Here is a 12,819-nt window from a genome sequence, read left to right on the forward strand (position 1 = left end):
GACAGATATATAACATGTATATTATAGAGTTATAAAAACAAGAAAGCCACCAAGGTTACTATAACCTCATTATGGAAGTATTGACATGAAACCTGTGCACTGATCAGTCTCGTTGGTGTTCAAACTTTCTTGCTTCTTTAACGCAAAGGAACAAAAAAAAGCGCTTAAACAGATGACAGAGCAAGGGGATACACAAATGGAAATGTGTTGAATGATGGTATGACAGCTTGGTGACGTGAAGAGATTCACCCCAACATGACAAAAACAAAATCATACAGTGGAACTACAGTCCACACACCCACACATTTGCGCACACAATTATGCTGTGTTCGTAACCAAGTGGGAATTTACCACATACGACTGGAAAAAATCCACTTCAACGGACCTCAAACTGGAAATTACTAGTGGGAAACTCGTCTATCATCCTGAGCTCACTTCTCTCATTCTGATGTCACCTTCTAAATAAATGACCTCGAGAACAGCAGTTAAATGCAACAAAACATTATTTATAAAAAGCTATCTATTAATATGTTTTTTTAACACTATAATTTGTTTATGGTTTACACAGCTTGTTGGCCATTAGCCAATCAGCGTTTCTCAATTAGTTAAAATCAAGTGAATGATCCAACTGTTTACAACTGGTAAATTCCCACCACCCACTTTGTTACGAACGCAGCATTTGGGTCAGTGCATGCAGACTGGGGCTATTGTGGGAGGACTCATGCGGTCTACTCTAGACAGACAGCAGAACAGAGGTCCCCTAGTCCGATGTTTCTTCTCTCGGCGTGACACTGGATAAGTTTCAAGAATTCATATTTGTATTTTAATTGTTTTATTTAACCTTTGTTTAACAAGGCAAGTCAGTTAAGAACAAATTCGTATTTACAATGACGGCCTAGGAACAATGGGTTAACTGCCTTGTTCAGGGGCAGAACGACAGATTTTTACATTGTCAGCTCGGGGATTCGATCTAGCAACCTTTCGGTTACTGGCCCAACGCTCTAACCACTCGGCTACCTGCCACCCCAAAGAAGAGGGTGGTTGGTTAAAAAGACAATCATGCAACCAGTCATAGGGCCATTGTAGACAGGGACTGCATACCAGGTCCAGACCCTAATGAGTTTTGTGCTCCACACATGCAGACTAGCCTTGAAATGATTCTACGGGAGGGTAGAGGAAGTTAGATTCCTGGAGGGGTATTAGTTAGTGGGCAAGATATCAGCCTCAAGCCAGGGGGATGAGGGACACAAAAAGGTCTGAGACTTTATCTGGGACAGGGAGAGGGGCTGGGAGTGTCTGTCACATACACATACTGGAGAGAAGGGAATGTGACTGTGTTGGGGTGTGTATACAAATTCGTTCTCTCCACACAGAACTCTGACACTAACTCGTGGGGACATAAGGGTTGAAATGATCCCTTACTCTAGGTCTCCATCTGCGACTTCCTACAATTCTCTAAATCTTCTGCTGCTGAATCTGGAAGAAAAAATGGATTCTGAAAAAAAGCTTGTATTTTTTACGGATACATGAAAAGAGAAAGAAACTTGATGTTCGACATGATCACAGGCCGATGATGCCAGGATGACAAGGAAGAATAAAAAGGGGGAGAAAAGAAGGGGAGAGGTGGGTGAACAGAAGACTTACTAAGAGTCTTTGCTCCCTGGGCAGAAGGGATGGCAGGCCCTGATTTGGCCATCTGCCGTTTGGTCGGGTCAATACTGACCCTGAAGGGAGGAAGAGCAGTGAAAAGGTCCAAGGTTAAAAGGCACAGAAAGGTCAGGGAAACATTGGCACACAGCAGTACAATAGTGAGGAGAAGAGTGAAGGGAGGGCACAGAAATCAAAGCGCATTGCCTACTACTGAGACAAGAGACTTCCTTCCCTATACTTAAACCAATCGTTTCCAGGATGTTACTCTGTACAGAGAAATGAAATGAGTGACAAGGACCTGGTGAATGAAGAAATATGTAAGTGTTGCAAAAGGTGACAACTTCCCAAGATGTAGAACTTCTGGTAGCCACTAGATGTCAGTGTGTCACTTAATCAGACTGAAGAACAGAAGGTTATGTCTGAAGAGGAGGTATGGTGGGAGAGCTTTGCCTATTGTCCCAGCTTTGTAAACAATATATCCTGACCTGCCAGACCATCTGCTTGTAAATGTTTACAAATTGATGTATCAAGACATAAATCCCTCTGGTCTTGCTCATCAGAACGCCTGGTTCACAAAAAGTATTTCACAACCCTCTCGGTTCCCAACAAGTGAACACGACTCCACAAAGAAATATTACAAACTGAAGTTCCCAAAGCCTTATAAACAATAATTCTTATCTGAATACTCTATATCCTGCATCGCCACATCACAAAGTCCATCACATTCCTACAAGCCAGCAAAGTTATTATAGGGAGCATTGGTCACAACTAAGAAGATACAGCAAAATCCAATTATGGACAGAGATAAAGACAAGTTAGAATAGACAAATATAATCTGTCTACCTTTCAAGCACAGATCTGTCTACATAAAAAACACAAACTTACCTGGAACAACAGTTCACTACAGATCAATCATTACTTTGTGAAAAACAAATCAGAGTCAATAGCAACTTTGTAAGCAGGACCGTCCCCACTGCATGCATTGGAGATTGATTAGTGTCAAGCTTTCTGTTGGCTGTTGATGGATTTTTTAACTAACTGACCGATCGAGAGAGCAACACTGCCCTTACAATCTAACCCATCGTTAACTCCAGAAGCCTAAGACCAATCACTGTCACAAAACAGAGGTTCTAAGCAGTATGTCAGTTCCAGCTTGTCCTAGTACTGGTTTTAGTTGATTAATTGCACACACTGAAGGTAATAGGGGTCCTACCTTTTCGTAAACCTAAAGGAAATGTTTCTACAACAGAATCAGCAAACACACAGAAACAGTGAAATGAGGCAAGAAACTGAAAGAATATGATTGGTTGAAACTTGAAATGAGTGAAAAGAAACAGGGTGGTTGGAATCAATGGCGAGGAGGAGAAGGTTCAAATGACATATGTTGATTTCTATTCCTCATGTCAGGTTAGTCTCGGGACAACCCCGAATTGTTGACAGTCGCCTGGCTGCCTGTCTGAGATGTGTTCAATCTACTCAGTCTGGACAAAAATTCAAGTGGGTTTTCCCTGCTGGTTTACACTTGAGGTATGTTTAATTTGATGTCTTTCTCAGACTGGCACCCAGGCTACGTTATCAGTGCTTCTGGAACAATCTATTGTTAGTAGGACTGTGGATGTTCCACACAATGTGATTCATGATGCTAAAAAGCACGCCGTTCAAAGCCCACTCAGAAGGATTAAAAACAAACCATATAGCTAGATATAGTCATAGTATATTTTAGGGGCTTGGACTCATAGTTGAATTGAGTGGCATGAAGCTGTAGTCCCGGACACCTACCTGCGTGTGAGTTTGGAGGTGAGTTTGGAGAAGAGGTTGCTGGAGCCGCGGCTGCGGGTCTGGGAAAGGGGCGCTGCGTCTTGGGACAGGGTGGGTGAGGCTGGGGGCCCGTTGTAGGTGGCCGTGCGGCGCTCCTTCAGCTGACCACTGTGGAAGGTGCTGCGGCTCGCCGTGCCTCGTGGGAAACGTAGTCTGTCTGGCGTGGTGGCGCTGGTGATGCTGTGGGTGGATGCCACAGGGTTCCGCTGGCCAGGAGACACGGCCACACTGCAGGGAGGACGGAGGGAATAGATCAGACGGAGAAGAAAGACAAACACCTGGCTGTACATACCAGTTCTATACATAGAATCAACAGCTGGGCCATTATCATATCACCAGTATCTTACCTTCAAGTCCTAAACTCTAAATTCTAAAATGACATCTAATCTGTGTCAATAATGTTCATTTATAGTGTGATATTGTTGAAGTGAGTTGGAGTCCTAATATCCAGATAGAACTAAACAAAGAGAGGAAAACTTGTTTGGTGAAACATGGAGTGACTAACACAGGTTTGGATAGTCAAGCCAGAGGTAGGTAGTGGAGCTGCCAGTGCCAGGACCAGACCAGGGCCAGACCAGGGCCAAGGCCAGGGCCAGACCAGGGCCAGACCAGGGCCAGACCGGGACCAGGGCCAGAGCCAGACCAGGACCAGGGCCAGACCAGGGATCACAGGTCCAAGCAGACGATGAAGGAAAAATTAGGGAACAGAGGAGTGTGTATAATAAAGGGTGGGGCTGTCTCCTACAAGAGGTTAGAGAGAGGGAGAGATGACATCACCACAACGGTTAGAGATGGAGTCCATGAAAGGGATGCATGTGTGAGCCTTGTCGTGGGTTAGAGAGGGCCTGAGACAGTGAGACGGGTCTACACTTGGGAGGTGAGAGGTCAGACAGACAGTTGGAGGCCCTGCCTGCCGTCTTACTTGGGCTTACAGAAGTCCAGAGTGGGAGTGGGGCAGTGTGGCCCAGTCTGAGTCTGAGGGGAAGGCAGACAGAGGGTCAGAGGCCTGGTACCTCAGCTGGACCGAGGTGGGCGAGCCAGTCAACACGGGGGCAAAGCCAGAGGACGGGCTAATCATCACACAGGCATACGTCTCAGTCATACTGGGACACGACCAGACTACGAAGAAACCAGAAGGTTGGGGGGAGGAAAAAAGGGGCCAAAAAAGAGAAGTGGTGGTGAGGAAGTAGAGAAGCGATGGGGGGAAAGTAGAGAAGCCATGGGGGGGAAAGTAGAGAAGCCATGGGGGGGAAAGTAGAGAAGCCATGGGGGGGAAAGTAGAGAAGCCATGGGGGGGAAAGTAGAGAAGCCATGGGGGGGAAAGTAGAGAAGCCATGGGGGGGAAAGTAGAGAAGCCATGGGGGGGAAAGTAGAGAAGCCATGGGGGGGAAAGTAGAGAAGCCATGGGGGGAAAGTAGAGAAGCCATGGGGGGGAAAGTAGAGAAGCCATGGGGGGGAAAGTAGAGAAGCCATGGGGGGGAAAGTAGAGAAGCCATGGGGGGGAAAGTAGAGAAGCCATGGGGGGGAAAGTAGAGAAGCCATGGGGGGGAAAGTAGAGAAGCCATGGGGGGGAAAGTAGAGAAGCCATGGGGGGGAAAGTAGAGAAGCCATGGGGGGGAAAGTAGAGAAGCCATGGGGGGAAAGTAGAGAAGCCATGGGGGGAAAGTAGAGAAGCCATGGGGGGGAAAGTAGAGAAGCCATGGGGGGGAAGTAGAGAAGCCATGGGGGGGAAGTAGAGAAGCCATGGGGGGGAAGTAGAGAAGCCATGGGGGGGAAGTAGAGAAGCCATGGGGGGGGAAGTAGAGAAGCCATGGGGGGGAGAAGTAGAGAAGCGATGGGGGGAAAGTAGAGAAGCGATGGGGGGGGGAAGTAGAGAAGCCATGGGGGGGGAAGTAGAGAAGCGATGGGGGGAAAGTAGAGAAGCGATGGGGGGAAAGTAGATGAAGAGCACAACATTGAGGATATTTCTCCCCTGGAGGCCTGGTCTTGTTTTTCTTCAATAACTTCTCTCAATAATAACAGTATTGATACACATAGTTCCCTCCTCTGTGCCCCTGGGGGGAGAAACAGTGAAGGTGCTGTGTTGAATGCTGATGCCATGTGGAGAACACAGGGAACACAGTAAAATTCTAGCCTGTTCCTTACCTGTTCTCCTTCCCATTGGGAATGACAGAGAGACAGTCCATAGCGTTCCTGTCGCTGCACACGTACGTGTTTCTCCTCGTCATCCCGTCAGAGCCAGTGTTATTCTGCAGGGTGGAATAATATCACAAATCATCATATCGGAATGGAGGATTCATCCCCACTTCAAGTGTAAGAATATGTTATACAATTGATAATGGGATGGAATAGCAGACACTCACGCTGGGAACAGTGGTAACCCCCTTCCTGCCATTGGGAATATCAGCCTTGTTGGGGTTGTTGGCGTTCCCCAGCAAGGGGCTGGGTGGGGGGACACAGCGCCCCCCGGGGACACTGCTCCCTCCCTCCTCTTTGATGTTGTATTCGGCAGTGCTGGTCTGGCTCCTCTTAGGGTGTCCTGAACCTGGGGCAACATTCTGACCCACTGGAGAAGAGAGAGAAAACGAGGAAGAGAGGAAATGGTAGAGCTGAAACGCATTTGTCAAAGATGAGAATTCCCTCTGAATGGTTGCTAATGACTGACTGATAGAGTGTCTCACCCTGATCACTGTAGCGTCTCTGTTTCTGGTTGGAGGAGACGCTCTGCTGGACTTTGAGGTGTGAGGGGGACTGGCCATTGAGCTCGCTGGTGGGCCGGGGCTTAGCCAGGGACAGGTCGCTGCTGGAGGTTGAAACACTTGGCTCCAGCTAGGTCAAAGGTTACAAACACACACATTCAAAAGATTGGACACTAATAGATATACTAAGCACTAGAGCAGACATCAACAACTATCCATTGTGTTGCTCTGACCTCAGAAGACTTCCTCCCCAGCAGCAGGTAGGTGGCAGTGATCTCATCATACTTCATCTTGGCCAGAGACTCCTGGATGTCCTCTGGAGAGAAGCCCATCCCCACCATTACATCTGGAACAGTACAGAGACATGAGTTCACATATACAGCCCTGGCCTCCACAAGCACTGTCAAAAACTGTCTTATTTTAAGGGACTTTTCATTTAATGGAATTGACCCCAATCCTGCAGCCCAAAATGAATGCCATAATACCAGAAAGGTCTTTATTCGCCAGTATCAGCAACCAATAGCAGCCCACATCCTTAGTGTGTTCTACATAGATAAAAAATTCATAAGCAATTACGCACACTTTCTCCTCTGACTCATTTAAAGCAAACATATTATATCTTCCTTTTTCACCATAACGACAAGAGATGTTCCACCACTTATTAAATGTAGCAGCAACCTCATCATGCGAGTGAGTCAGCATTGCATTCTAGCTCAGGTGTCATCACCCGGCCCCCCTCCTCCCTCTCGCCCCATCCGTCAGCAGAGGAGGACAGGTGATGCAAGCAGCACAGCGGGGGTGGAAGTGATTGGTTGGGAGGCAGTGGAAGATGGGGAGTGATTACACCCCCACTGCGCTACTTGCATCACATTGAGAGGAGCATGCCAGGTGGGGAAGCTCCCGGAGCGGCAGTTCCACCATACATCAGCTCCCTCTATCCATCTCCCCACTAGGCTATACAGTGCTCCACAATCAATGTGTTCAGGCAGATCAGGCTTCACTAAACCCACTGAGGAGTCAGTGCTTCTCCACTGGGTGAATGAGATGGGGAACGCCCTGAAACGTGATCTCTCTCCACTAGACTACAGAGCCCTCAGTGAAACATGTGCTCCATTTCATCTTTCCCTCCCGCCCGCTCTCTTTCTCTCTGCGCTAGGTGACTGGCAGCTCCCTCTAACCAACGTGCTCTGACAGAAATCCCAGCTGCTGTTATGCAATACCCCCACACTCCAGAGGACATCTTTCAGCATGTACACCCTCTCTCCCCCTCCCTCTACCCCTTAGTGCTTTTATCCAGGCCAAGATGTGGAGGTTCTCTCTGTCTCATGTGTCTCTCCCTCTCGGAGGCTCTTGCAGAAGTAGTTTTTATGCTGCGTTTTATCTTTTTCTTTTGAAAACTGTAAAGTGCTTAAATACTGAGAGCGATTATGTTGCTGTGCTGCTGCCTCCACACGTTAGAGTTCGTGAAGCTCAAAAACAAGAGTCGTTTTCTCCTCTTAGTACCTATTCTCTTCTGATCTGCGATGTCCTGTTCTGGTTCTACGAAAGGCTTGAGCTCGTCCTCCTCCGATCCCGCATTGATCCAGCGGTCTTTCATGATTTGCTGAAATAAAATGTTAAAAAAAGAGTCCTCATAAAACAGGGTCCTTTAACTCATGATCGCTTTCTTAAATCCACTTAAAGGTTCACTTATTTCACCTCATTGCACTCAAATAACAAATTGAATTGTGATTTCCTCTAAAATTAAGAATTGGAAATGAGATTTTGATTCGAATCAATGCTCCACTGTTTGAAAGCTGAATCGTCATTTAAAGTCAGTCTAATCTAATTCTCAAACAAACTCACCAATCAATCGGACGGTCGTGTACGATGGGTTTACAAGATAATGATAATAGGAAATGTACAACCACGAGGCCGATATCTCTTCTAAATGACATCTTTCAATGCAGGACTGTATGTAATCTGAACTTCTAGTGTCAAGAGGGATGAGGATGGATGTGAGCACACAACGTGAACACACAGAAACCAAGACAACTATGTGCTGGTGCCTGCATTTTGCTCTGCCTAAAACTCAGAAAACAAGAAAGATAAAAACAAGAGGGATCATGAATTATGTATTGTGCCAACAGAGGAGAGAAAGAGAATGGAGAATATATAATCAGTACAAAAAGAGAGCGGTGTGATGAGTGTCGAGCAGATGCCGGCCCAAGGAATGGAGAGGTGGATGGATGGAGAGATTGCAGGAGGATGGACAGATGGCAGGCAGGCGGATAGAGAGATGGCAGGCAGGCGGATGGACGGATGGACAGATGGCAGGCAGGCGGATAGAGAGATGGCAGGCAGGCGGATGGACAGATGGCAGGCAGGCGGATGGAGAGATGGCAGGCAGGCGGATGGAGAGATGGCAGGCAGGCAGGCAGGCGGATGGACAGATGGCAGGCAGGCGGATGGACAGATGGCAGGCAGGCGGATGGAGAGATGGCAGGCAGGCGGATGGAGAGATGGCAGGCAGGCGGATGGAGAGATGGCAGGCAGGCAGATGGAGAGATGGCAGGCAGGCGGATGGAGAGATGGCAGGCAGGCGGATGGACAGATGGCAGGCAGGCGGATGGACAGATGGCAGGCAGGCGGATGGAGAGATGGCAGGCAGACGGATGGAGAGATGGCAGGCAGGCGGATGGAGAGATGGCAGGCAGGCGGATGGACAGATGGCAGGCAGGTGGATGGAGAGAATGCTCTGGAGTGCCATCATGCCACGGTGGAGTGAATAAAGTGTTGAATATTTACATTTTCGCTGTCCTCTCTCACCTCGAGAGTCCCCCGCTTGGCCGGGTTGAGCACCAGGAAGCGCTTGAGGAGGTTCTCGCAGTCTGTGGACATGTAGAAGGGGATACGATATTTCCCCCTCAGAACCCTCTCCCTAAGCTCCTACAGAGAGACAGACCGGGAGAAAGAGTGAGTGAGACAGGAGTGAGGACATCTTATCTCAAGTTTTACCCCTATGTTTCACTGACTATGAATCTCCCACAGACAAAGGAACTGAGTATGGAAGTATTTCTATGAGTCTTTCTACATACCTTGAGGTTCTGCCCGTCGAAGGGCAGAGAGCCGCTGACCAGTGTGTAGAGGATGACCCCCAGGCTCCAGACGTCCACCTCGGGCCCATCGTACTTCTTCCCCTGAAACAGCTCCGGGGCGGCGTAGGGTGGGGAGCCACAGAACGTGTCCAGCTTGTTCCCCATGGTGAACTCATTACTGAAGCCAAAGTCCGCTATCTTAATGTTCATGTCTGCATCCAGCAGCAGGTTCTCTGCCTAGAGACATAGGAGGGGAAGGCAGAGAAGAATGCGGTGATGAGGTGAGAGGTCGCTGGGACGTCAGATTGAAAGACAGAGGTAACAGACTACCTAGGCCACAGGTAAAAGCATAACACATTTGAATAACTCACAAAGATACATGCTGACAGTAGAGTTCCAATCAGAGGTAGAGATGTCAAAGGCACAAAAAATATCTACTGATCCCTCTACAGAAAAACCCCTCACAAAACAAAGTGCTCTACAAGTCAAAGTTAGTGTCAAACACACAGGGGGAGACAGCTGCTCTCTGCTCTTACATATCTGTCCTCATGGATCATTCATGAAGCTCTACAGAGTAAACACTGTATGGACACGCTGCTGATGGAAATGAGATGGGAGCTCTGAACAGAGTAACTCCCACTGAGGTCGACCCCCTCACGCTAACCGAGATAAAAATACAGGAGCATCAATATTTATTCTACATGTGGCAGCATATCAGAGGCTGGCTAAACGGAATGGCATTTTAAGTGAGTATGTGGTGCAATGGAGAACATGTGAGCAGGGAAAAGCACCGCCTTTGGCCACTTTAGTTCACCCCCCCTCACTGGGTCCTTACCTTCAGGTCTCTATGAACAATGTGCTTCTGGTGGCAGTACTGCACAGCAGAAACGATCTACAGAGAAACACACATACAGAGTGATACAGTTAGTCTTCCACCTGGCACAGTTTTCACACCGCCCCTGGGTGAAGGATATGGAGAGGAGATGTGGTGTACAACCACCCTGGGTGAAGGATGTGGTGTACAACCCCCCAAGGTGAAGGATGTGGTAAGGAGATGTGGTGTACAACCCCCCTAGGTGAAGGATGTGGTAAGGAGATGTGGTGTACAACCCCCAAGGTGAAGGATGTGGTAAGGAGATGTGGTGTACAACCCCCCAAGGTGAAGGATGTGGTAAGGAGATGTGGTGTACAACCCCCCAAGGTGAAGGATGTGGTAAGGAGATGTGGTGTACAACCCCCCAAGGTGAAGGATGTGGTAAGGAGATGTGGTGTACAACCCCCCAAGGTGAAGGATGTGGTAAGGAGATGTGGTGTACAACCCCCCAAGGTGAAGGATGTGGTAAGGAGATGTGGTGTACAACCCCCCTAGGTGAAGGATGTGGTAAGGAGATGTGGTGTACAACCCCCCTAGGTGAAGGATGTGGTAAGGAGATGTGGTGTACAACCCCCCAAGGTGAAGGATGTGGTAAGGAGATGTGGTGTACAACCCCCCTAGGTGAAGGATGTGGTAAGGAGATGTGGTGTACAACCACCCTAGGTGAAGGATGTGGTAAGGAGATGTGGTGTACAACCCCCCAAGGTGAAGGATGTGGTAAGGAGATGTGGTGTACAACCCCCCTAGGTGAAGGATGTGGTAAGGAGATGTGGTGTACAACCCCCCAAGGTGAAGGATGTGGTAAGGAGATGTGGTGTACAACCCCCCTAGGTGAAGGATGTGGTAAGGAGATGTGGTGTACAACCCCCCAAGGTGAAGGATGTGGTAAGGAGATGTGGTGTACAACCCCCCTAGGTGAAGGATGTGGTAAGGAGATGTGGTGTACAACCACCCTAGGTGAAGGATGTGGTAAGGAGATGTGGTGTACAACCCCCCAAGGTGAAGGATGTGGTAAGGAGATGTGGTGTACAACCCCCCTAGGTGAAGGATGTGGTAAGGAGATGTGGTGTACAACCCCCCAAGGTGAAGGATGTGGTAAGGAGATGTGGTGTACAACCCCCCTAGGTGAAGGATGTGGTAAGGAGATGTGGTGTACAACCCCCTAAGGTGAAGGATGTGGTAAGGAGATGTGGTGTACAACCCCCCTAGGTGAAGGATGTGGTAAGGAGATGTGGTGTACAACCCCCCAAGGTGAAGGATGTGGTAAGGAGATGTGGTGTACAACCCCCCTAGGTGAAGGATGTGGTAAGGAGATGTGGTGTACAACCACCCTAGGTGAAGGATGTGGTAAGGAGATGTGGTGTACAACCCCCCAAGGTGAAGGATGTGGTAAGGAGATGTGGTGTACAACCCCCCTAGGTGAAGGATGTGGTGTACAACCCCCCTAGGTGAAGGATGTGGTGAGGAGATGTGGTGTACAACCCCCAAGGTGAAGGATGTGGTAAGGAGATGTGGTGTACAACCCCCCTAGGTGAAGGATGTGGTAAGGAGATGTGGTGTACAACCCCCCAAGGTGAAGGATGTGGTAAGGAGATGTGGTGTACAACCCCCCAAGGTGAAGGATGTGGTAAGGAGATGTGGTGTACAACCCCCCAAGGTGAAGGATGTGGTAAGGAGATGTGGTGTACAACCCCCCAAGGTGAAGGATGTGGTAAGGAGATGTGGTGTACAACCCCCTAGGTGAAGGATGTGGTAAGGAGATGTGGTGTACAACCCCCCTAGGTAAAGGATGTGGTAAGGAGATGTGGTGTACAACCCCCCAAGGTGAAGGATGTGGTGAGGAGATGTGGTGTACAACCCCCCAAGGTGAAGGATGTGGTGAGGAGATGTGGTGTCGAGTGAGAAGACAGATACAACTAAAAAGAGACCATGTCTAAGAAACAGAGTGTAGACATGAAGCTTGGAGAAAACTGGGTCTCCTCTTCCTGTGTGAGCATCTGCTCGAGATTTATCACTCCCAATGAAACTCTGCAGAAAGATGAACCTGCGGTCAGACCAGGGAAGTAGTTAGCTATAGCCTCGACATTGCTGAGTGTGCCTGACTATCCTCCCACTGCAGAGCGCTATGTGGAGGCAGCACATCCCCAGTGTGTCACTGTCAGTGGGAGATAGATAAGCGATGAGGGGAGCTCTGTGTTTTGCCATTTCTCATAACTTAACAGTAACAGCAGTCTATCCTGGGTGGTTTAGGACACTGACCAGTGAGGAATCGGCAGGCAGACAGGCAGGCAGGGTGAGAATCCAGCACATTGCGGGTAAAGTCCTGTACCTACCTGTCTAAATTTAGCCCTGGCCTCTTTTTCCTTCATCCTTCCGTGTGCAACAAGGTAGTCGAAGACCTCTCCTGCAAGAGAAAGAAGACAACAGTAAGGATATTAAATTAAAGGCTGTGTATTTCAAAGGGAAAACGGTACGAAAACACTTTGTACATCAAATAAGGTCAAGGTTTAGAGCAGGGCTGTTCAATTCCGGTTCTGGAGGGCCAAAATACTTCCGTGTCTTGTTTCTACCTGGTAGTTAATGGCACACACCCGGTGTCCCAAGTCTGAATTAAACCCTTATTAGAAGGAGAGGATGAAAATCAGAAGTGTTTCGGCCCTCCAGGACCGACATTGAACAGCTCTAGTTTAGAGAATAATCC

General features: G+C 48.5%; 1 protein-coding gene across 16 annotated transcripts in view; it reads right to left on the minus strand.

Moving 5' to 3' along the window:
• Window positions 1–12,819, minus strand: part of LOC139563725 (MAP/microtubule affinity-regulating kinase 3-like) — a 34,912-nt gene that overhangs the window by 1,162 nt on the left and 20,931 nt on the right. For 4 of the 16 annotated variants that reach the window (XM_071382601.1, XM_071382599.1, XM_071382597.1 and 1 more), the window contains 10 exons: window positions 12,452–12,522; window positions 10,080–10,136; window positions 9,245–9,481; window positions 8,976–9,095; window positions 7,671–7,770; window positions 6,401–6,513; window positions 6,150–6,297; window positions 5,832–6,034; window positions 5,614–5,717; window positions 3,430–3,696 (listed from right to left, as the gene is read on the minus strand). In XM_071382601.1, the coding sequence (XP_071238702.1) occupies window positions 3,430–3,696; window positions 5,614–5,717; window positions 5,832–6,034; window positions 6,150–6,297; window positions 6,401–6,513; window positions 7,671–7,770; window positions 8,976–9,095; window positions 9,245–9,481; window positions 10,080–10,136; window positions 12,452–12,522 (1,420 nt within the window). Of the gene's footprint in view, window positions 1–1,422; window positions 1,477–1,644; window positions 1,725–2,863; window positions 2,891–3,429; window positions 3,697–5,613; window positions 5,718–5,831; window positions 6,035–6,149; window positions 6,298–6,400; window positions 6,514–7,670; window positions 7,771–8,954; window positions 9,096–9,244; window positions 9,482–10,079; window positions 10,137–12,451; window positions 12,523–12,819 lie in introns of all 16 variants that reach the window. The other 12 variants (XM_071382598.1, XM_071382596.1, XM_071382593.1 and 9 more) reach the window with 8 other exon arrangements.

This window comes from Salvelinus alpinus, chromosome 34, assembly GCF_045679555.1.
Source record: "Salvelinus alpinus chromosome 34, SLU_Salpinus.1, whole genome shotgun sequence".
NCBI lineage: Eukaryota > Metazoa > Chordata > Actinopteri > Salmoniformes > Salmonidae > Salvelinus > Salvelinus alpinus.